The 27,605-nt window shown below is 34.8% G+C and overlaps 1 protein-coding gene across 1 annotated transcript in view; it reads left to right on the top strand.

The window, feature by feature from the left end:
- The window catches only part of LOC123753494 (cytochrome P450 9e2), a 73,123-nt gene extending 53,752 nt beyond the window's left edge, over window positions 1–19,371 (top strand). The window contains exons 5-7 of the mRNA XM_069325234.1: window positions 8,524–8,584; window positions 16,955–17,145; window positions 17,962–19,371. Coding sequence (XP_069181335.1) covers window positions 8,524–8,584; window positions 16,955–17,145; window positions 17,962–18,143 — 434 coding nt within the window. The 3' untranslated portion in view covers window positions 18,144–19,371. The remainder of the gene's footprint in view (window positions 1–8,523; window positions 8,585–16,954; window positions 17,146–17,961) is intronic.
- Window positions 19,372–27,605: the final 8,234 nt, after the last annotated feature.

The raw sequence follows: 27,605 nt of genomic DNA, 5'->3' as shown, positions 1-27,605 counted from the left end.
TGCTCTGGTCCAGGGCAGGTTGACTGGTGAGGCCCGGGAAGCCTATAACATGCTGGACCTAGAGGAGTGTACTAGTTACGGCGCGATTAAGAATGCGGTTCTCCATTCATTCCGGCTGACTCCGGAGATGTACCGGAAGCGGTTCAGAGAGTGTACAAGAGCGTCGGGAAAGACTTACGCCGAGACCGCCAGGGATATGGAACGGAAATTCCTACGATGGTTGAAGGCGGAGGAAGCGGAGTCGGTGGATGATATCAAACGACTGATAGTGATGGAGAAGTTCATGTCGGTGCTCCATCCTGAGTTGCGAGTAAGGGTGAGAGAAGCAGGTATTAAGGACCTGAAGGCTGCAGCGGACCGAGCCGACATGCACTACATCTCAGGAGGGAGGGGCCACCCAGACATTCGCCTTACCCCAGGTCGGGAGGGAACCTTAGGAGTTCAGGAGGAGCGAGGACGAGTGGGGACTCTCCCAAGAGTAGTGTGCCCGATGAAGTAACTTGGTTCAAGAGCTCAAGAGACGCGGGGAGGGAGCCCCAAGCTGTGAGCAGTGGACCTAACTCGGGAGCGAGTGCTGCAGTCCCGGACACGACGACAGGGAGTCCAAGGAGGACCCAGGGGACGTCCGCAAGTGGTACCGCCAGAGTGACTAGCAAGTGGCCGCCCAGGGGAGGCAGCCGATGCTACAACTGTGGCGTGAGAGGACATTATGCCCGCGAGTGTGAGGAGCACCAAAGGAATGTAGGATTAATGTTGGAAGAGGAGAGAGTGTTTGTTCACACCCCATATTATAGTGGACCCAACGTGAATGGTTGGGAAATGAAGTTGGGTGAACATCCCTTCGTTTTCGGGGCCAACGTGAAGTTTGGAAAGTCAGACCCAGTGGAGGTTGCCGTGCTTCGAGATACGGGTGCTGACATAAGTATGGTGACCAGGAGTATTCTCCCCAAGGAATTTAATGATTCACCTGTGGGAGTGGTGAGGATACGCAGTGTGGGGGAGGAATACAGGTTGCCACTTCACGAAGTACAGCTGATTGCCGACTGCGGAGTCGAGAAAGCTATAGTAGCTGTAGCCCCTAAGTTACCCCTAGAGCATGTACAGATGGTGCTGGGTAATGACCTCGGAGGAGGCAGGATACAACCCGATTGGGCCAGGAGTGCCTATGTTTCAAGCAGCGGTACAACCCTGCCAGGTGAGGTATCAGTCGTTCCAAATAATAGTGAGGAAGCCGACTTCGCCAGGGGAAACGTCGCCAGAGACGACGACAACGAGGGCTAGAGTGCAGAGAGGTCGTCGGAGGTTGTGGAAAACCCCGACGGGGACCTCCGACTAAGCCTGATGATGCGTGTGGAGGAGTGGCGAGGAGCAGCTGTACAAACGCCTGGGGCGGTGAAGAGGCTGCAGACCGCACTCCCTCCATACAGAAACGTGAATAAAGTAAGCTCAGTGGATGAGCGAACGGCAGTGAGGGGCAGAGTGGAGGAGCCACGACGCAAGGCACCCTATGCCGGCCAGATGAATAGTGGTAGGTGCAAGATGAACCACCGTGGTGAGGTGAGCCACAGGGAGGTGGATGAGCCCAACCACGAACCGAAGAAGACGTCTGCAGGGAAGAGAATCTCATGGAGGAGTGAAGATGTTCGTCGGGAACGAAGGAGCGAGTGGTATAGGAAAGGCAATACGAAGAAAGCAGGGAATAGGTACACCCAGGGTAGGCGCCAGCCTAACCAGAGGGGCATTGGGCCATCGCAAAAGCCTAGTGTGGAAGAGAGGAAGCTGCTGGATGGCGTACAGGTTACAAGTGCCACTGTGAGGAGACAACGCACCTACGGGAGAAGAGGAACCGAGAAGAGAGAAGATTGGCGAAGAGGAGATCATGAGAGGAAACATGGAGTACCTGTAGGACGCAGTGGAAATGCAAGACTATCTCGGAGTGCACGACGCGGTGGAGGCGCTGCATGCACTGAATCTTACAGTGGTAACGAGCCGTGGGAGTACACTCGTAGCCACGGAGAGGGGATTTCTTGTAGGTGTTCAGGGAACACCCATCACACCCGGTACTATGCGAGGTGGAGATACAATGAGGCAAGTGACTGGCAAGGTGGTACGAGCCACGTCACCAACTGGAGGAGTGACACTTCAGGAACGGAGGGAGCAAGAGTATAGATTGCCCTCTTGAGTGCTGCTCTTCCGATATGACTCTTATTTTAAGGGGAGGGGTATGTTACGGTGCCCTCTCCTATTTCTTTCGTTTGCCGGCTTAAAGAGTCATATCAGCTCTCCCTACTGATTCTCTGAGGTTCAGGGAGTCTAATGATATATGTGGCGACCAGACCGGCTGCCAGTTAAGGGAAGGAAGTTATATTATAAGTTGTAAATAAAGGAAAATTGGCGCCCTGTTATAAAATGAAACAGTGTCCCCTACGGCAGATATGACCTTTTGGAAGGGATATTAGTCGATCGCGGATTGGCCGACGTAGGTCGCGGGAGACAAATCAGGGCCCGCCATGACGTCACCGAGTGCCCCGGGCGGCGCCAACGTCAGAGTTGTTCTGACCTTGGAAGCGACAGGACGCGCCTCGGTCTGCTCTCAAGGATTGGAGGCTCTGCAAGCCTTGTTCAGTGGATTGAGCTGGCCATCGCAGCCCATCATAGTTATTGGAGACCCTGCGCTTCTGGGAAGCAAAAGAGGAACCAAGTTCAGTGAGCAGAGAAGTGCCAAACTTGGAAGATCGTCGGCGACGACGCTGGGCGGCGCCGCTGGCTGGACGTTGAGGTCTGGAAGGTGGGCGGGCAGGCCTAGCTGTGACTGGGGTCACGTCCACTGAGAATCTTGGAAGGACGACACCGTGCCTAGGACAAGGAGCAACGCCTTGTGGGAGAGGCGAGTGTGGGGAAAAATAGTGATTAGCTCAGCGCCCATCGATGAACCAGGATTGGGGCAGCTGAATCTCAGGGATTGGAACGGCGACGACGCGAAGGCTTCACGACACCTGAGGACCTGTGGAACGTCCTGGATCGTCAAGGATCGACCCAAGGAAGCGTGGGAACCTCACACCATCGAGGGACAGGCGTCGTGAGCCAGGAATGTAAGGTAGATCATTTTCCCTCCCATTGCCCCTTGTATGAGTAGGCTAGTTAGGCCACAATATTTACTTGTGTATGTGGCAGCAAGACTTTATTACTTTAATAGTAGAATAGGCTGCAAGGCAGCTTGAGTCCAGGACTGTCAGAGGGGACAGTGTGTATGGATGGCAGGACAGTGAAGAAGAGGTGCCGACGTGGTGAAGAGGCCCTCCTGTGAGAGTGTGAGACTCCTGTCTTCCTGCCCAGTTGAAGGAGTGTTGGATGGTCGTGGAAGAAGAGGCTGACGATCTCCAGACTCATTATCCATATTCCATATTCATGTATTACTTGTGATTGTGTGTGTGTGTTCATGTAATTTGCATCAGTAAATCCACACATTTTATTACTGTGTTTGAGTGTGCCTCCATTTATGATATTTCTCTATGAGCATACATTTCTGGCTACAAACAATATATAATACACCCACTGAACTGCATTGCTGGGGTGCAGATATAATAACCCAGCTGGCGACCTTGCTAAGAGGAAGATAGAGAAGACAGGCAGGAAAGGAGTTCCTGCAACCTTTTTTTGTCTGGCAGGCAAGGCTCAGGGAGGTTATGGTTATAAGGTAAGCCTGAGTCTTCCTTCACTCCCCCACGGGTCTAGGCCGGAACTGTTAACAGCAGTTTCCCCGTGTTTGACTGAAGGGTTTCCAGGGTGAATCAGTGGCACCCCCTTTTGTGGTGGAAGCAAAGACCTGCGGAGGTGGGCATTGTTGGTTCTATCTTGTGTGACCAAGGAGACTCCGGTGAATCCCGGGAGTCGGAGGGGCTGAGTATTTGGGCCTTTTGAGCCCCTAGCAGTTAAGTGTTAGCAGAGCCCCGGACCGCCCACCCCCACGTGACAATATATATATATATATATATATATATATATATATATATATATATATATATATATATATATATATATATATATATATATATATATATATATATATATATATATATATATATATATATATATATATATATATATATATATATCTATATGTCGTACCTAGTAGCCAGAACGCACTTCTCAGCCTACTATGCAAGGCCCGATTTGCCTAATAAGCCAAGTTTTCCTGAATTAATATATTTTTTCAATGTTTTTCTTATGAAATGATAAAGCTACCCATTTCATTATGTATGAGGTCATTTTTTTTTATTGGAGTTAAAATTAACGTAGATATATGACCGAACCTAACCAACCCTACCTAACCTAACCTATCTTTATAGGTTAGGTTAGGTTAGGTAGCCGAAAAAGTTAGGTTAGGTAGGTTAGGTAGTCGAAAAAACATTAATTCAGGAAAACTTGGCTTATTAGGCAAATCGGGCCTTGCATAGTAGGCTGAGAAGTGCGTTCTGGCTACTAGGTACGACATATATATATATATATATATATATATATATATATATATATATATATATATATATATATATATATATATATATATATATATATATATATATATATATATATATATATATATATATATATATGTCGTACCTAGTAGCCAGAACTCACTTCTATGCCTACTATGCAAGGCCCAATTTGCCTAATAAGCCAAGTTTTCATGAATTAATTGTTTTTCGACTACCTAACCTACCTAACCTAACCTAACCTAACTTTTTCGGCTACCTAACCTAACCTAACCTATAAAGATAGGTTAGGTTAGGTTAGGTAGGGTTGGTTAGGTTCGGTCATATATCTACGTTAATTTTAACTCCAATAAAAAAAATTGACCTCATTCGTAATGAAATGGGTAGCTTTATCATTTCATAAGAAAAAATTTAGAGAAAATATATTAATTCAGTAAAACTTGGCTTATTAGGCAAATCGGGCCTTGCATAGTAGGCATAGAAGTGCGTTCTGGCTACTAGGTACGACATATATATATATATATATATATATGTCGTACCTAGTAGCCAGAACGCACTTCTCAGCCTACTATGCAAGGCCCGATTTGCCTAATAAGCCAAGTTTTCCTGAATTAATATATTTTCTCTAATTTTTTTCTTATGAAATGATAAAGCTACTCATTTCATTATGTATGAGGTCAATTTTATTTTATTGGAGTTAAAATTAACGTAGATATATGACCGAACCTAACCAACCCTACCTAACCTAACCTAATCTATCTTTATAGGTTAGGTTAGGTTAGGTAGCCGAAAAAGTTAGGTTAGGTAGTCGAAAAACAATTAATTCTTGAAAACTTGGCTTATTAGGCAAATCGGGCCTTGCATAGTAGGCCTAGAAGTGCATTCTGGCTACTAGGTACGACATATATATATATATATATATATATATATATATATATATATATATATATATATATATATATATATATATATATATATATATATATATATATATATATATATATATATATATTGTGACGGTAATCTCTTTCAATAGAGATTGAGCCTGCTCTTCCCTACATAATTACGTCAAAATACAAGATACTATATACAAGATACGTTCACCAAGTATCGCCAATCGTTTTGCCCAGAGAGCAAATCGTACCCAGCACACCTGGCCACCGCCATAACCAGCTAACTGCTCATCCTTTGCCTGCCTGGTGCTGATTGGCTGGTGTCTCGTCGCCCCTGCCCTCCGCCACCACCACAAGTCGACGTCTGGGCTGCAATGCGCCAGTCTCGTCAGAATATCTCAGTGCTCCATGCAGTTGACATCTCTCACTGGTAGACTAAACCTTGGCTTACGTGTACTAAGGGAGGTGGCAGCTCGAAGCCAGTATTCCAGCAATCATATTTTATTTTGCTATCACTGCATCTTATTTGTCTTAGCGTAACTTTTCATTTGCCAGTGATTATTCATGTTATTTTGTTTGTTGACTTATCCTGCATATTTTATGAGGTTGCCTTTATTCATGTCTTGTTTTTCTAAAGTAATTAAAATTTCATTGTTTATATACTTGTGTTTTGTGTGTCTTCCCATTACCTTACCACAGACGAAAGGATCAACTTTTCTCTTTTTTTTTTTGTTTATGTGATGAGGTCCTGCCCCTAGCTTTTGAAACAGCCGAACACCAACGCTTTACCATCACAATATATATATATATATATATATATATATATATATATATATATATATATATATATATATATGCAAACAAGCCTGAATGGTCCCCAGGACTATATACAACTGAAAACTCACACCCCAGAAGTGACTCGAACCCATACTCCCACAACTGGTATGTACAGGGACGCCTTAATCCGCTTGACCATCACGACCGGACATAAGGAAGTGATAGCCGAGGCTATATGAACCACTTCCCCGCCGGCACTCGGATGGTAATCTTGGGCATAGCATTTTATCAAATCACCTCATTCTTTGGGGCACACGTGAGGAACACAAATGCAAACAAGCCTGAATGGTCCCCAGGACTATATACAACTGAAAACTCACACCCCAGAAGTGACTCGAACCCATACTCCCACAACTGGTATGTACAGGGACGCCTTAATCCGCTTGACCATCACGACCGGACATAAGGAAGTGATAGCCGAGGCTATATGAACCACTTCCCCGCCGGCACTCGGATGGTAATCTTGGGCATAGCATTTTATCAAATCACCTCATTCTTTGGGGCGGGGAAGTGGTTCATATAGCCTCGGCTATCACTTCCTTATGTCCGGTCGTGATGGTCAAGCGGATTAAGGCGTCCCTGTACATACCAGTTGTGGGAGTATGGGTTCGAGTCACTTCTGGGGTGTGAGTTTTCAGTTGTATATAGTCCTGGGGACCATTCAGGCTTGTTTGCATTTGTGTTCCTCACGTGTGCCCCAAAGAATGAGGTGATTTGATAAAATGCTATGCCCAAGATTACCATCCGAGTGCCGGCGGGGAAGTGGTTCATATAGCCTCGGCTATCACTTCCTTATGTCCGGTCGTGATGGTCAAGCGGATTAAGGCGTCCCTGTACATACCAGTTGTGGGAGTATGGGTTCGAGTCACTTCTGGGGTGTGAGTTTTCAGTTATATATATATATATATATATATATATATATATATATATATATATATATATATATATATATATATATAATGGTTCGCATATTTACAAAAAGTACAAAAGTACTTTCTAAACAGGAGGGTGTGTTGCTGGAGTTCTGAAGCCAAGTTACACTTGTTTGAGCGAGGATGGATGCTTGTTTTGTTAATTTATAGTTCTTTTAGAATTATTTTTATTTCCATGTCTTTTACCATCCAAAATTATTGAGGTTGCGTAATTTCATATTTCTCTTTTATGTTTATCAGCTTTAGTTAGTTTTTCGGTTATATTTTTAACTATTGATTTGAACGAAGTTGTTTCCCATATGGAACTTTTTAAATTAAGCAATACTAAATGTTTGCATGGTAGCAACAGCTATCGAGTTTTGTATCAACCGTTCATAGATATATTGACAACAAATATTGGGCCACATCTGCATCGGACACCTTAATAGAAACAGCCAAGGAGCTCAATGACCTCGATCTATATGTCCATTAATTTATACAATAATATGAGATGTTTAATAGTGGAATCATTAACTGAAATAACGTCTTTAACATCATGATTTTGTTTAAATTATATATTTGCAATATTCACTATATTTAGAGCCAAGTATGCAGGTTTAGAAAGAACTGTGAGATTTCCCTTGGTGATTTGTTATAAAGTGAGCCGGCTGTCTTGCTTCATCTGGTCATGGTGCCTTTTGCAGGATTTAGTTTTGTTTTTATATATAGAATATCGGGATTTTGAGTTCAAAATAGTATGGGAACTCAAACATGGAAGTTTTAGTAGGATAAAACCTACCAATCACAACCTAATATACTGTCACAGTTAAAATATCTATAATAATTTTTTTTTTATCTGCCATCGCAATATTAGAGTCTAAACGAAATAGAGCAGTTCATGAATTACCAAAAGGAGAGCGTTCACTAATACATTACAATAATCTACGGATGCTGAAAAGGTCAATTATCCAAGAATGGTTAAAATTCCTTACTAAGAATTACCGGAACCTATTAAAAGATTTAAAAGAAAACTCCTGTGTTATGAATTGAGAAGTAAGAAAAATTAAATTCTGGTTGCATGAGTGGGAATAAATCTGAACATTGTGTATGCAGAAAGCCAGAATTACATTCGAGTGAAGAATTTTCAACCATCCTGTGGAGATTGTCTTTGGATCTTTTGTGTTTTAATTAAATGATCGAGAAAATTTTCTTCAGAATTTCTCATAAATGACTGTAAAACACGACTCATCTGCCTTAAAAAGGAGATTTTACTAAGTTTACATGGATTTTTTTTCTTAATATGTGAGTTACTAAGGAGCTGAAAGAGGTTGCTATTGATATGAACGAATACGAATCATATTCATCAACTATTAATTATATTTATTTCAGAATCGTTGAGAATGTACCCTTCTGCAACTTTTATAGAACGGCAGTGCACCAAAACCTACAAGTATGTGTTACTTTAGTTATAATATAATATAAATACACAAAAAAATTAATATGAAATTAAATTCATTCTTTCATTACATTTAGACCCAGGAAAGTATTATGTCAGAGCCTATAAACTTTTGTGATAATTCTTTTTGCTGTTTGATTCTAAACATATTAATATGTGACCTTCCATTGCTTCTTAAATTTGCTCCACTTCAAACAAATTACAAAGTTTTTTAATCATTATTGAGCTAAAAATAAATTGAAGACTTTAGTACGATATTATATGATTCCTCGTAGACATACAGAAGTAAACCTACAAAAATAGTAGCAAATATTCTCATATCATACAAGGCCCTTGCAGCATGGCAAAATAAATCATATATTTATATATATATGTAGTACCTAGTAGCCAGAACGCACTTCTCAGCCTACTATGCAAGGCCCGATTTGCCTAATAAGCCAAGTTTTCATGAATTAATTGTTTTTCGACAACCTAACCTACCTAACCTAACCTAACCTAACTTTTTCGGCTACCTAACTTAACCTAACCTATAAAGATAGGTTAGGTTAGGTTAGGTAGGGTTGGTTAAGTTCGGTCATATATCTACGTTAATTTTAACTCCAATAAAAAAAATTGACCACATACATAATGAAATAGGTAGCTTTATCATTTCATAAGAAAAAAATTAGAGAAAATATATTAATTCAGGAAAACTTGGCTTATTAGGCAAATCGGGCCTTGCATAGTAGGCTGAGAAGTGCATTCTGGCTACTAGGTACGACATATATATATATATATGTCGTACCTAGTAGCCAGAACGCACTTCTGAGCCTACTCTGCAAGGCCCGATTTGCCTAATAAGCCAAGTTTTCATGAATTAATTATTTTTCGACTACCTAACCTACCTAACCTAACCTAACCTAACTTTTTCGGCTACCTAACCTAACCTAACCTATAAAGATAGGTTAGGTTAGGTTAGGTAGGGTTGGTTAGGTTCGGTCATATATCTACGTTAATTTTAACTCCAATAAAAAAAAATTGACCTCATACATAATGAAATGGGTAGCTTTATCATTTCATAAGAAAAAAATTAGAGAAAATATATTATTTCAGGAAAACTTGGCTTATTAGGCAAATCGGGCCTTGCATATTAGGCCGAGAAGTGCGTTCTGGCTACTAGGTACGACATATGTATATATATATATATATATATATATATATATATATATATATATATATATATATATATATATATATATATATATATATGTATATATATATATATATGTATATATATATATATATGAATATATATATATGAATATATATATATATATATATATATATATATATATATATATATATACATATATATATATACATATATATATACATATATATATATATATATATATATATATATATATATATATATATATATATATATATATATATATATATATATATATATATATATATATATATATATGTCGTACCTAGTAGCCAGAACGCACTTCTCTGCCTACTATTCAAGGCCCGATTTGCCTAATAAGCCAAGTTTTCATGAATTAATTGTTTTTCGACTACCTAACCTACCTAACCTAACCTAACCTAACTTTTTCGGCCACCTAACCTAACCTAACCTATTAAGATAGGTTAGGTTAGGTTAGGTAGGGTTGGTTAGGTTCGGTCATATATCTACGTTAATTTTAACTCCAATAAAAAAAAATTTACTTCATACACAATGAAATGGGTAGCTTTATCATTTCATAAGAAAAAAAATAGAGAAAATATATTAATTCATGAAAACTTGGCTTATTAGGCAAATCGGGCCTTGCATAGTAGGCTGAGAAGTGAGTTCTGGCTACTAGGTACGACATATATATATATATATATATATATATATATATATATATATATATATATATATATATATATATATATATATATATATATATATATATATATATATATATATATATATATACATATATATATATTTCGTGAATTAATATATTTTCTCTAATTTTTTTCTTATGAAATGATAAAGCTACCCATTTCATTATGTATGAGGTCAATATTTTTTATTGAAGTTAAAATTAACGTAGATATATGCCCGAACCTAACCAACCCTACCTAACCTATCTTTATAGGTTAGGTTAGGTTAGGTTAGTGATATATATATCACTAAGTTATTATTTTAAGTTAGGATTAATTATTTAAGTTAGGAATAAATATCTTGGCGCTTATTAACTAAGAGTTCCTAGTGATATATGGCTTGCGCGTTCATGCAGTTTTCTGACACATGTTAGACACAGTGCGGCCCGTGCATGCGCCAGAATTTGATGAAAAACTGTACCCAAATGGATCCATGAGTGTCGTCGGGGGTTTGTCAATCAGGGAGCTTAGTTAATAAGCGCCAAGACTGACCAATCCTTATAGACGATCATTGGTGCGGTGGTCACAGGCTGTGTACGTTTAGGGGTGATCCTGGACGGCATGGGTTCGAATCCTGCCCGGGTCAAAGAGTTCCTAGTGATATATGGCTTGCGCGTTCATACAACGGATCCATGAGTGTCGTCGGGGGTTGGTCAGTCAGGGAGCTTAGTTAATAAGCGCCAAGACTGATCAAACCTTGTAGACGATCATTGGTGCGGTGGTGATTTTACTGTGTACGTTTAGGGGTGATCCTGGAGGGCATGGGTTCGAATCCAGGCCGGATGAAAGAGTTCTTAGTGATATATGGCTTGCGCGTTCATGCAGCTTTCTCATACACACACACACACATATACACATACATATATATATATATATATATATATATATATATATATATATATATATATATATATATATATATATATATATATAAATATATATATATATATATATATGTCGTACCTAGTAGCCAGAATGCACTTCTCGGCCTACTATGCAAGGCCCAATTTGCCTAATAAGCCAAGTTTTCATGAATTAATTGTTTTTCGACTACCTAACCTACCTAACCTAACCTAACCTAACTTTTTAGGCTACCTAACCTAACCTAACCTATAAAGATAGGTTAGGTTAGGTTAGGTAGGGTTGGTTAAGTTCGGTCATATATCTACGTTAATTTTAACTCCAATAAAAAAATTTGACCTCATACATAATGAAATGGGTAGCTTTATTATTTCATAAGAAAAAAATTAGAAAAAATATATTATTTCAGGAAAAATTGGCTTATTAGGCAAATCGGGCCTTGCATAGTAGGCTGAGAAGTGCGTTCTGGCAACTAGGTACGACATATATATATATATATATATATATATATATATAAATATATATATATATATATATATATATATATATATATATATATATATATATATATATATATATATATATATATATATATATATATATATATATATATGTCGTACCTAGTAGCCAGAACGCACTTCTCAGCCTACTATGCAAGGCCCGATTTGCCTAATAAGCCAAGTTTTCATGAATTAATTGTTTTTCGACTACCTAACCTACCTAACCTAACCTAACCTAACTTTTTCGGCTACCTAACCAAACCTAACCTATAAAGTTAGGTTAGGTTAGGTTAGGTAGGGTTGGTTAGGTTCGGTCATATATCTACGTTAATTTTAACTCCAATAAAATAAAATTGACCTCATACATAATGAAATAGGTAGCTCTATCATTTCATAAGAAAAAAATTAGAAAAAATATATTATTTAAGGAAAACTTGGCTTATTAGGCAAATCGGGCCTTGAATAGTAGGCCAAAAAGTGAGTTCTGGCTACTAGGTACGACATATATATATATATATATATATATATATATATATATATATATATATATATATATATATATATATATGTCGTACCTAGTAGCCAGAACGCACTTATCAGCCTACAATGCAAGGCCCGATTTGCCTAATAAGCCAAGTTTTCATGAATTAATATGTTTTCTCTAGTTTTTTTCTTACGAAATGATAAAGCTACCCATTTCATTATGGATGAGGTCAATTTTTTTTTAATGGAGTTAAAATTAACGTAGATATATGACCGAACCTAACCAACCCTACCTAACCTAACCTAACCTATCTGCATAGGTTAGGTTCGGTTAGGTAGCAGAAAAAGTTAGGTTAGGTTAGGTTAGGTAGGTTAGGTAGTCGAAAAAACATTAATTCATGAAAACTTAGCTTATTAGGCAAATCGGGCCTTGAATAGTAAGCTGATAAGTACGTTCTGGCTATTAGGTACGACATATATATATATATATATATATATATATATGTCGTACCTAGTAGCCAGAACTCACTTCTCAGCCTACTATTCAAGGCCCGATTTGCCTAATAAGCCAAATTTTCCTGAATTAATATATTTACTATATTTTTTTTCTTATGAAATGATAAAGCAACCCTTTTCTCTATGTATGAGGTCAATTTTTTTTTATTGGAGTTAAAATTAACGTAGATATATGACCGAGCCTAACCAACCCTACCTAACCTAACCTAACCTATATTTATAGGTAAGGTTAGGTTAGGTAGCCAAAAAAAGCTAGGTTAGGTTAGGTTAGGTAGGTTAGGTAGACGAAAAAACATTAATTCATGAAAACTTGGCTTATTAGGCAAATTGGGCCTTGAATAGTAGCCTGAGAAGTGCGTTCTGGCTATTAGGTACGACATATATATATATATATATATATATATATATATATATATATATATATATATATATATATATATATATATATATATATATATATATATATATATATATGTCGTACCTAGTAGAAAGAACGCACATCTCAGCCTACTATGCAAGGCCCGATTTGCCTAATAAGCCAAGTTTTCCTGAATTAATATATTTTCTCTAATTTTTTTCTTATGATATGATAAAGCTACCCATTTCATTATGTATGAGGTCAATTTTTTTTATTGGAGTTAAATTTAACGTAGTTATATGACCGAACCTAACCAACCCTACCTAACCTAACCTAACCTAGTAGTCGAAAAACAATTAATTCATGAAAACTTGGCTTATTAGGCAAATTGGGCCTTGCATAGTAGGCTGAGAAGTGCGTTCTGGCTACTAGGTACGACATATATATATATATATATATATATATATATATATATATATATATATATATATATATATATATATATATATATATGTATATATATATATATATATATATATATATATATATATATATATATATATATATATATATATATATATGCGAACAAGCCTGAATGGTCCCCAGGACAATATGCAACTGAAAACTCACACCCCAGAAGTGACTCGAACCCATACTCCCAGGAGCAACGCAACTGGTATGTACAAGACGCCTTAATCCACTTGACCATCACGATAGCTTAGGCTATCACCTCATTTTGTCCGGTCGTGATGGTCAAGTGGATTAAGGCGTCTTGTACATACCAGTTGCGTTGCTCCTGGGAGTATGGGTTCGAGTCACTTTTGGGGTGTGAGTTTTCAGTTATATATATATATGTCGTACCTAGTAGCCAGAACTCACTTTTTGGCCTACTATGCAAGGTCCGATTTGCCTAATAAGCCAAGTTTTCCTGAATTAATAAATTTTTTCTATTTTCTTTCTTATGAAATGATAAAGCTACCCATTTCATTATGTATGAGGTCAATTTTTTTTATTGGAGTTAAAATTAACGTAGATATATGACCGAACCTAACCAACCCTACCTAACCTAAGCTAACCTATCTTTATAGGTTAGGTTTGGTTAGGTAGCCGAAAAAGTTAGGTTAGGTTAGGTTAGGTAGGTTAGGTAGTCGAAAAACAATTAATTCATGAAAACTTGGCTTATTAGGCAAAACGGGCCTTGAATAGTAGGCTGAGAAGTGCGTTCTGGCTACTAGGTACGACATATATATATATATATATATATATATATATATATATATATATATATATATATATATATATATATATGTCGTACCTAGTAGCCAGAACGCACTTTATGGCCTACTATTCATGGCCCGATTTGCCTAATAAGCCAAGTTTTCCTGAATTAATGTATTTTCTCTAATTTTTTTCTTATGAAATGATAAATCTACCCTTTTCATTATGTATGAGGTCAATTTTTCTTTATTGGAGTTAAAATTAACGTAGATATATGACCGAACCTAACCAACCCTACCTAACCTAACCTAACCTATCTTTATAGGTTAGGTTAGGTTAGGTAGCCGAAAAAGTTAGGTTAGGTTAGGTTAGGTAGGTTAGGTAGTCGAAAAACAATTAATTCATGAAAACTTGGCTTATTAGGCAAATCGGGCCTTGTATAGTAGGCTGAGAAGTGCGTTCTGGCTACTAGGTACGACATATATATATATATATATATATATATATATATATATATATATATATATATATATATATATATACGTAGATATATACGTATATATACGTATATATACGTATATATATACGTATATATATATATATATATCTGGTATATATATATATATATATATATATATATATATATATATATATATATATATATATATATATATATATCTAGTATATATATATATATATATATATATATATATATATATATATATATATATATATATATATATATATATATATACTAGATATATATCTAGTATAAGATATATATATATATATATATATATATATATATATATATATATATATATATATATATATATATATATATATATATATATATATATGTGTGTCGTACCTAGTAGCCAGAACGCACTTCTCAGCCTAAAATGCAAGGCCCGATTTGCCTAATAAGCCAAGTTTTCCTGAAATAATATATTTTCTCTAATTTTTTTCTTATGAAATGATAAAGCTACCCATTTCATTATGTATGAGTTCAATTTTTTTTTATTGCAGTTAAAATTAACGTAGATATATGACCGAACCTAACCAACCCTACCTAACCTAACCTAACCTATCTTTATAGGTTAGGTTCGGTTAGGTAGCCGAAAAAGTTAGGTTAGGTTAGGTAGGTTAGGTAGTCGAAAAAACATTAATTCATGAAAACTTGGCTTATTAGGCAAATCGGGCCTTGCATAGTAGGCTGAGAAGTGCGTTCTGGCTATTAGGTACGACATATATATATATATATATATATATATATATATATATATATATATATATATATATATATATATATATATATATATATATATATATATATATATATATATATATATATATATGTCGTACCTAATAGCCAGAACGCACTTCTCAGCCTACTATTCAAGGCCCGATTTGCCTAATAAGCCAAGTTTTCATGAATAAATGTTTTTTCGTCTACCTAACCTACCTAACCTAACCTAACCTAGCTTTTTTTGGCTACCTAACCTAACCTTACCTATAAATATAGGTTAGGTTAGGTTAGGTAGGGTTGGTTAGGTTCGGTCATATATCTACGTTAATTTTAACTCCAATAAAAAAAATTGACCTCGTACATAGTGAAAAGGGTTGCTTTATCATTTCATAAGAAAAAAATTATAGTAAATATATTAATTCAGGAAAACTTGGCTTATTAGGCAAATCAGGCCTTGAATAGTAGGCTGAGAAGTGAGTTCTGGCTACTAGGTACGACATATATATATATATGTATATATATATATATATATATATATATATATATATATATATATATATATATATATATATATATATATATATATATATATATATATATATATATATATATATATATATATATATATGTTTTCAAGTTATCAAGTACAGTAGCTACTCTGCTTCTCGAAGATGTGTTGAGTCGCGAGAGCTGACTTAACACATTAAGTCATGTTAGGTGTTATTCCTTCTACCTGGATAAACACACACAAACTCTTATTGCCCTCCGTTCCTCAACTTCCTTTTTTCTGTAAATAGGTTTCTATTGTATAATTTTTCCGTACGACCATCTTTATTGACACAATATCCAATATGAATTCTCTCCAGCCAAGTGTTAAATCTTTCTGAATGCTCGGGAATCACTTTTTTCAACGTCTCGAAAACCAATTGCAACCACTCATTCTAGTTTCTCTTCTTGGGAGCCTTGCTCCTGGTGTTATCATTGATATTCTGTGCAGTATGAGAAAAGTATAAGATATACTTCAAAACATATCCAGTTATACTAAAAAATGGATTGGTGGTTTAGCATTAATAATCTTCTGTTTTACAGATGAAAGTGCACCTCTTCAAAAAGTTTGCCAAAAGGTAATCTACAAGAACAAATTTAGTTTTAACTCCAACTAGTTACTATTCACCTTCGAGTTTCACGAAAAGCCTTTTCAGGTGTTTTCTATGCATTTTATCAAACTATTGTACAAATAGTACAAATATATTTCATTGCAGGTTGCCTGGGACTAAAATAACTTTACATCCTGGTGACCAGGTGACCGTCCCCTGCTGGAGTCTGCATCGGGACCCACGCTACTGGCCCGAACCAGAAACCTTTCGGCCTGACCGCTTCCTGCCAGAAAACAAGGCCAACATTGTCAACTTCACTCACATGCCCTTTGGAATGGGGCCCAGAAACTGCATAGGTAAGACGTAAAACATTTATTTGTTTCTTATGAAATTATACGATTTTTTTCATCTGATAGTTATCCTATACCTCTGAAAATACCTAAGGAATCCCATCAGACAAAACAGTTAAAAAATGTGAAATTATTAAAGATCTGCATTTAAATTCAAATATTCTAATTTAATTTTGTATCAACTGGAAATGACAGCAAATTTCATTAAAAAACTGAAACGAGCATAAAGAGCAAAAAATACAATTAATAATTAGATTTTAATATATCTTTCTACAGCGAAAATTTTACAAAATTATTAGTTCATAAAAAAATTCTGAATTCTTTTAAAATTATGCATTGCGTCTATGAACTTTAAGAAAAACTGAACTTTCACCTCAATTATCATAATACTATTTAGAAAATGCAGTGTGATAATTTTTATTGAAAATTGGAGGAAACTTGCCTAAGTAATGCATTTTAAAAATCTAAGAATAGCATTAAGTTATTTGAATTTTCTAGCCAAAGAGTTAGCAGCAATGATCAACAATTTAATTTTTCTAACAAAATAACTTAGTAAATAATGTTCCTATTACTTTTACTTTACTTTTTTATTACTTTTACTTTACTTTTTTATTTAATTTTAAGTTTTCTTAGAAAAAAATAGCTTGCAACTTTACAATATGGCCTAAAGTTGTTTCACTTGCAGTAATATATGCAAAAATGTCAATAACACACTTATGATTAATTTGATCTCTTTTTTACATCACAAAAATGCCAAGTTGACAACATTTTGGAAGCCCCTTTTAAGTTGCTAGTGGTTAAAGCCCTTTTATTGATATTCAGCCATGAGGTTCGCCCTGATGGAGGCCAAGGTGGCCCTTGCCAAGCTAATATTGGCAGCAGAATTAAGTCTTCAGAATGAACACGAGGAACTGAAGCTAGCCGTGTCTCCTATCATTTTAAGACCAGCAAAAGGAAGCGTCAATCTTGTCATCAGGCCCGTAGCTGCCAGCCCAAAGAATTAAAGAAACTACAATCTGCCACATGAATCCCACAATTTGAACACATTACAGCGTATGCTAAGTGACTCTCCTTAACAAAAATAACATTTATGTAAACCACGGGGAGAAGTCGTCTCGTGGCTGAAGATAACATGATTCAGATAATCAACTGTTGAGAGAGAGCTCGGCAAACATGCTCTCTCTTCACAAGGGCTGAATTGTTTCATTTATAAATGACAAAATTTTCTTTGTCTTTTCGTATTCATAAATCTAAATTATCTAAGATTTGTCTTTTAGTTTTCTTACTTCTTTTGGACATCTCTTGCTACTTTGATGAATTTCCATTTTGGGAACTCTTTCAAATTTCTAATAAGCATGTTAACAACTTTATTTTTCTCTTAAGGTTTTTTTAGTGCTATTGTAATTTATTTTATAGCAAAAAATTCCCATTTAATTAAATAGTATGGGATACTTATTCTATTGGTCTCGAATTTGTAATTGAGATATAATACTATATCATAATCTAATGTCAGGTCACGATATAATGGAGTCATGTCACATGTCTTGGACAGTCCACTTCTTAGGGTCCAGTCTGCCTTATCAATACTTCTCATGTAATTCAATGACCAATTGTGATCTCCTTTTGAAAACTTGGTGTAATAATATAATTTTATGTTGTTTAACTTTTCCAAGCAATGTTAAAAAAAAACTTTCGTTATGAAGAGTTTCCTAACTTATTCCATTTCCAATATTATTTATTTGTGTCTACCTGTTGATCAGCACCTTGCATTACAAATTGATTTACTTGGGCAAACTGCCTTTACCTGTTCTTGGCACAGTGAAATCTGCTGTAATTAAAGTCATCTTTAACATAAACATTTTAGGAAAAGGATGCAGCTCATCTTTTTCCTAATATGCTGTCCAATCCTTGTGCATAGATTATTATTATTTTCATTCAGATCAACCCAATTTATTCTGTGAGTTTAGTTCATTTCATTCTTGATTCCCTGTGTGGCCCCGAGTAATATTTTTTTTTACAAATACTGCTACTTTCCCTCGTCATCAAATTTGTTTATGTGTGGAACAGTTTCCTTTAATTAAAATGCTTAATTAAAACAGAGTCCTTTAATTAAATATTATTATTTTTTTTTCAATAAAGTCTATTGGTTTTGTTCTGAGAGCTGTCAAAAAAAATCTGTATTTTGAAAAAAATAACAAGAAACAGTGGAAGGGCAATGAACTTTGTGTGGTATTTCCTTTTTTTATATCCAACACAACCACTCATGCGATTGCTGAGCCTTGTATAAACCAACTCACTAAGCCAGAGTCTCTTACGTTGACCTACATGACCTATAATACCCTTCACCCTTTTTAAAAAATATAATTATGCTTTATGAAATCTTTCTTTTAATAGAAGGTTAAAAACACCCACAACTGACTTTGAAACTATTTTCTATACAGTTTCAAAGAAAACTGAACATTCTTTACTATGGTGCCTATGACTGACCTACACACATTAAGCTCAGCCTGCGAGGAGCAAGATTAAGCTGAAGAATTACATCATTTGTCAATAAATAATACCTCTTGCCTGTAAGCTTTATAACATATTATTTAACTATTTATTCAAACATATATACACTGAAATTTTTATCTAATATTCCTTCTAATCATGATACCCAAGGCTCAGTTTCAGGAACTAGTTACGGAAGAACGCAGGAAAGTTTTCGTTATTACCATTGTCGTTACAGCTACGTCGGGATTCAGAAAGGCATTTAAGAACACCGATCCTGTTAAGAACACCGCCTCAAGCTACGACACCTCCAGACCAGTCATAGCTTTACTTAAACTGTATATAATTAGTTTGACTCTACTACACAAACCCGAGGATCAAAATTTAGTAATAAACAAAATATTTCTGCTGGTGCGTCCCATCAAGAAGAAGTCCTTCATATTAGCTATGTATATGCGTTCTTTGCTTATACTTGTAATAAATATGTCTTTTAATTAAATTATAATTATATATATCATATCAAGATATTATTCCTGTAGTTATTCAGTAAATAAACACTGGTGAACTTGATATATGAGAGAAGGTGATGATTCCGGTTGGAACAGGATTACTTGAAAGCATTTACTATCACCTAATGATTCAGTTCACATAGCAGTAAGTATAGCAACCCAGGAGTTAATCAGTTTATTGTGAGGCTGCATCCTGTTTGGGCGGGGAGGAACCTCAATACAGCTCAAACATGTATATAATTATTAATAATAATTCATTATTTTAGGGACAAGCAGCCAGAGTGTATACATATACATTTTAGGCTTATATCAAGGCTCAGCAAAACATGTGTGTTGCTGAGCCACAGCAACCTTCCCCTGTCTCCCAGTCCTCCCCACCATATTCCCCCTCCCTTTTTCGAAGCATTCTCAAATGATCTGATGTTCCCATAAAAAAAATTGGGAACATCAAATGATCTGATGTTCCCACCACTGAAATGTAAGAAAAACTGTTAAAAACGAAATGAAAAATATGAGAAAAAAAATTATTGTAATATATTTATTTTATATATAATTTATTTTTATATATATTATATAATATATTTTTATATATAATATATAACTTATTTTATTATATTACTCATGAAATGAACGGTATTATAAACTACACAGTTAAATTCCAATGCAATGTCATACAAAATAATTAAATCAAAATAAAAATCAATCGAAATCTATAAAAATTCAATTTATCAATGAAATCGGAAAGATTGAAATGGAATCGTAACATCAGACACAGAAATCACAATATCGATATGCACCAAATGAACAAATCCGCAAGGGCCATGATGAGGATTCGAACCTACATCCGAGATTAAGGCAGCGTCTGGGATGCTCTCAGATGTAGGTTTGAAACCTCGTCACGGCCCTTATGGATTTGTTAATTGAATCGTATGATATTTAGTATAGCGTGTGTTGCTCCTACGTGCAACAGATGGCGCTGATTTAAAAAATAATAATGTTTTTACCTGTCATGGGTGTGGCATCTATATAGTAGATATACAAAAACACCCACGAATTCGAATGGCACGTTATGACAGCATTTCAAAGCATTTGGTGAAGAACTTTCGGAGATTACAGCGAGTGTTGCTCTTATATCCAAAACATGGCGCTATTTAAAAAAAAAAATGTTTTTTCCTGTCACACGTGAAGCATGTATATAAAAGGTACATTAAAAAAGTGCCTATTCGAATGCAACATTGTATCAATATTTTATATATATATAACATATATAAATATATATATATATATATATATATATATATGTATATATATATATATAAATATATATATATATATATATATATATATATATATATATATATATATATATATATATATATATATATATATATATATATATATATATATATATATATATATATATATATATATATATATATATATATATATATATATATATATATATATATATATATATTATTAAATATGACCGAAAAAGTAAGATTAATAATTCTAACACGAATTTTCTCAATCTTTCGTACATTTCTTTTCACTGATGGAGGTAAATCAAAAATCAATTCTCCAAAATTCATTTTTATTTCTAGTCTGACGCGACACGAGCGCGTTTCGTAAAACTTATTACATTTTCAAAGACTTTAGTTCACAAATACACAACTGAATAGAACTTACGCATCTCCGATTTTATATCTACATTTGAGTGAGGTGGAAGGGGTGATGTGGCATTAACACAAGACAGAACAGGAGGTGGCATTAATAGGGTATTAATTTCATCAACACAAGACAGAACAGGAGGTGGTATTAATAGGGTATTAATTTCATCAACGCAAGACAGAACACGAAACAATGGGTATTGAATAAAACTGTTTGTAGAAAGCCTATTGGTCCATATTTCTTGATGCTTCTATATTGGAGCGGAGTCTTGAGGTGGGTAGAATATAGTTGTGCATTAATTGGCTGTTGATTGCTGGTGTTGACTTCTTGATGTGTAGTGCCTCGCAAACGTCAAGCCGCCTGCTATCGCTGTATCTATCGATGATTTCTGTGTTGTTTACTAGGATTTCTCTGGCGATGGTTTGGTTGTGGGAAGAGATTATATGTTCCTTAATGGAGATTATATGCTCCATTAAGGAACAACATTTTCGGTCATATTTAATAATATATGTCTACAGGAAAGACTGCTACCAAAATATACTAATATATATATATATATATATATATATATATATATATATATATATATATATATATATATATATATATATATATATATATAGATATATATATAGATATATATATATATATATATATATATATATATATATATATATATATATATATATATATATATATATATATATATTAGTATATGTCGTACCTAGTTGCCAGAACCCATTTCTCAGGATACTATGCAAGACCCGATTTGCCTAATGAACCTAACTTTTTCTGCTACCTAACCTAACCTAACCTATAAAGATAGGGGCCACGAAAGCCTGGTGGATAGCGCGCAGGACTCGTAATTCTGTGGCTCGGGTTCGATTCCCGCACGAGGCAGAAACAAATGGGCAAAGTTTCTTTCACCCTGAATGCCCCTGTTACCTAGCAGTAAATAGGTACTCGGGAGTTAGTCAGCTGTCACGGGCTGCTTCCTGGGGGTGGAGGCCTGGTCGAGGACCGGGCCGCGGGGACATTAAAAAGCCCCGAAATCATCTCAAGATAACATCAAGAAGATAGGTAAGGTTAGGTTAGGTAGGGTTGGTTAGGTTCGGTCATATATCTACGTTAATTTTAACTCAAATAAAAAAAATTGACCTCATACATAATGAAATGGGTACCTTTATCATTTCATCAGAGAAAAAATATAGAAAATATATTAATCCAGGAAAACTTGGCTTATTAGGCAAATCGGGCCTTGCATAGCAGGCCGAGTACGACGTTCTGGCTACTAGGTACAACACATATATATATATATATATATATATATATATATATATATATATATATATATATATATATATATATATATATATATATATATATATATATATATATATATATATATATAAATATATATATGTTATTAAATGTGACCGAAAAAGTAAGATTAATAATTCTAACACGAATTTTCTCAATCTTTCTTATGTTTCTTTTCACTGTTGATGGTAATTGAAAAATCAATTCTCCAAAATTCATTTTTATTTCTAGTCTGACGCGACACATGAACGCGTTTCGTAATAACTTATTACATTTTCAAAGACTTTTAGTTAACACAAACACAACAATTACCTGCAAACACTAAACAGAGTTCTTACTTATGCTATGAGTTAAACAGCTTTCATATTTCATTTTATACCTGCATTTTGGGTGAGGTGATATGTTACAACAGTTTTGGATGAGGTGAACAAAACTTTCAACATAGGATAGAACACGAAACAATGGGTATTGAAGGTAAGAATGGAAGTAATTGCAGAGGGCCCATTGGCGCATATTTCTTGATGCTTCAATATTGGAGTGGAGTCTTGAAGTGGGTAGAATATAGTTGTGCATTAATTGGCTGTTGATTGCTGATGTTGACTTCTTGATGTGTAGTGCCTCGCAGATGTCAAGCCACCTGCTACCGCTGTATCTATCGATGATTTCTGTGTTGTTTGCTAAGATTTCTCTTGTGATGGTTTGGTTGTGGGAAGAGATTATATGTTCCTGAATGGAGCCCTGTTGCTTATGCATCGTTAATCGCCTGGAAAGAGATGTTGTTGTCTTGCCTATATACTGAGTTTTTTGAGGCTTACAGTCCCCAAGAGGGCATTTGAAGGCATAGACGACGTTGGTCTCTTTAAAAGCGTTCTGTTTTGTGTCTGGAGAGTTTCTCATGAGTAGGCTGGCCGTTTTTTTGGTTTTATAGTAAATCGTCAGTTGATTTTTGTCTGTAGGGATAACGTTTCTATTAAGAATATCTTTCAGGACCCTTTCCTCCGTTTTATGAACTGTGGAAAAGAAGTTCCTGTAAAATAGTCTAATAGGGTGTATAGATGTTGTGTTAGTTGTCTCTTCAGAGGTTGCATGGCGTTTCACTTTCCTTCGTATGATGTCTTCAACGAAACCATTGGAGAAGCCGTTGTTGACTAGGACCTGCCTTACCCTACAGAGTTCTTCGTCGACTTGCTTCCATCCTGAGCTGTGGCTGAGAGCACGGTCGACATAGACGTCAACAACACTTCTCTTGTACCTGTCAGGGCAGTCACTGTTGGCATTTAGGCACATTCCTATGTTTGTTTCCTTAGTGTAGACTGCAGTGTGGGAACCTTCTGCTTTCCACACACACACACACACACACACACACACACACACACACACACACACACACACACACACACACACACACACACACACACACACACACACACACACATATATATATATATATATATATATATATATATATATATATATATATACATATATATATATATATATATATATATATATATATATATATATATATATATATATATTATATATATATATATATATAAATATATATGTCGTACCTAGTAGCCAGAACGCACTTTTTGGACTACTATGCAAGGACCGATTTGCCTAATAAGCCAAGTTTTCCTGAATTAATATGTTTTCTCTAATTTTTTTTCTTATGAAATGATAAAGCTACCCATTTCATTATGTATGAGGTCAATTTTTTTTTATTGGAGTTAAAATTAACGTTGATATATGACCGAACCTAACCTACCTAACCTAACCTAACCAAACTTTTTCGGCTACCTAACCTAACCTTACCTATAAAGATAGGTTAGGTTAGGTTAGGTAGGGTTGGTTAGGTTCGATCATATATCTACGTTAATTTTAACTCAAATAAAAAAAATTGACCTCATATATAATGAAATGGGTAGCTTTATCATTTGATAAGAAAAAAATTAGAAAAAATATATTAATTCAGGAAAACTTGGCTTATTAGGCAAATCGGGCCTTGCATAGTAGGCTGAGAAGTGAGTTCTGGCTAATAGGTACGACATATATATATATATATATATATATATATATATATATATATATATATATATATATGTCGTACCTAGTAGCCAGAACTCACTTCTTAGCCTACTATTCAAGGCCCGATTTGCCTAATAAGCCAAGTTTTCCTGAATTAATATATATACTATAATTTTTTTCTTATGAAATGATAAAGCAACCCTTTTCTCTATGTATGAGGTCAATTTTTTTTTATTGGAGTTAAAATTAACGTAGATATATGACCAAACCTAACCAACCCTACCTAACCTAACCTAACCTATATTTATAGGTAAGGTTAGGTTAGGTAGCCAAAAAAAGCTAGGTTAGGTTAGGTTAGGTAGGTTAGGTAGACGAAAAAACATTAATTCATGAAAACTTGGCTTATTAGGCAAATCGGGCCTTGAATAGTAGGCTGAGAAGTGCGTTCTGGCTATTAGGTACGACATATATATATATATATATATATATATATATATATATATATATATATATATATATATATATATATATATATATATATATATATATATATATATATATATATATATATATATATATATATATGTGTGTGTGTGTGTGTGTGTGTGTGTGTATGTCGTACCTAGTAGCCAGAACGCACATCTCAGCCTACTATGCAAGGCCCGATTTGCCTAATAAGCCAAGTTTTCATTTTCTTCTAAAAACATTCATTCATGAAAACTTGGCTTATTAGGGAAATCGGGCCTTGCATAGTAGGCTGAGAAGTGCGTTCTGGCTATTAGGTACGACATATATATATATGTCGTACCTAGTAGCCAGAACGCACTTCTCAGCCTACTATGCAAGGCCCGATTTGCCTAATAAGCCAGGTTTTCATAAATTATTGTTTTTTCGATTACCTAACCTACCTAACCCAACCTAACCTAACTTTTTCGGCTACCTAACCTAACCTAACTTATAAAGATAGGTTAGGTTAGGTTAGGTTAGGAAGGGTTGGTTAGGTTCGGTCATATATCTACGTTAATTTTAACTCCAATAAAATAAAATTGACCTCATTCATAATGAAATAGGTAGCTTTATCATTTCAAGGGGAAAAAAAAGAAAATATATTAATTCAGGAAAACTTGGCTTATTAGGCAAATCGGGCCTTGCATAGCAGGCTGAGAAGTGCGTTCTGGCTACTAGGTACGACATATATATATATATATATATATATATATATATATATATATATATATATATATATATATATATATATATATATATATATATATATATATATATATATATATATATATATATATATATATATATATATGTCGTACCTAATAGCCAGAACGCACTTCTCAGCCTACTATTCAAGGCCCGATTTGCCTAATAAGCCAAGTTTTCATGAATTAATGTTTTTTCGTCTACCTAACCTACCTAACCTAACCTAACCTAGCTTTTTTTGGCTATCTAACCTAACCTTACCTATAAATATAGGTTAGGTTAGGTTAGGTAGGGTTGGTTTGGTTCGGTCATATATCTACGTTAATTTTAACTCCAATAAAAAAAAATTGACCTCATACATAGAGAAAAGGGTTGCTTTATCATTTCATAAGAAAAAAAATATAGTAAATATATTAATTCAGGAAAACTTGGCTTATTAGGCAAATCGGGCCTTGAATAGTAGACTGAGAAGTGAGTTCTGGCTACTAGGTACGACATATATATATATATATATATATATATATATATATATATATATATATATATATATATATATATATATATATATATATATATATATATATATATATATATATGTCGTACCTAGTAGCCAGAACACACTTCTCGGCCTACTTTGCAAGGCCCGATTTGCCTAATAAGCCAAGTTTTCCTAAATTAATATATTTTCTCAAATTTTTTTCTTATGAAATGATAATGCTACCCATTTCATTATGTATGAGGTCAATTTTTTTTTATTCAAGTTAAAATTAACGTAGATATATGACCAAACCTAACCAACCCTACCTAACCTAACCTAACCTATCTTTATAGGTTAGGTTAGGTTAGGTTAGGTAGCCGAAAAAGTTAGGTTAGGTTAGGTTAGGTAGGGTAGGTAGTCGAAAAACAATTAATTCATGAAAACTAGGCTTATTAGGCAAATCGGGCCTTGCATAGTAGGCTGAGAAGTGCGTTCTGGCTATTAGGTACGACATATATATATATATATATGTATATATATATATATATATATATATATATATATATATATATATATATATATATATAATATTTATATATTTAAATATATATATATATATATGTCGTACGTAGTAGCCAGAACTCACTTCTCAGCCTACTATGCAAGGCCTGATTTGCCTAATAAGCCAAGTTTTCCTGAGTTAATATATTTTCTCTAATTTTTTTCTTATGAAATGATAAAGCTACCCATTTCAT

Source organism: Procambarus clarkii, chromosome 16 (genome assembly GCF_040958095.1).
Source record: "Procambarus clarkii isolate CNS0578487 chromosome 16, FALCON_Pclarkii_2.0, whole genome shotgun sequence".
In the NCBI taxonomy this organism is placed as follows: domain Eukaryota; kingdom Metazoa; phylum Arthropoda; class Malacostraca; order Decapoda; family Cambaridae; genus Procambarus; species Procambarus clarkii.
This window is presented reverse-complemented; position numbering and strand designations above follow the sequence as displayed.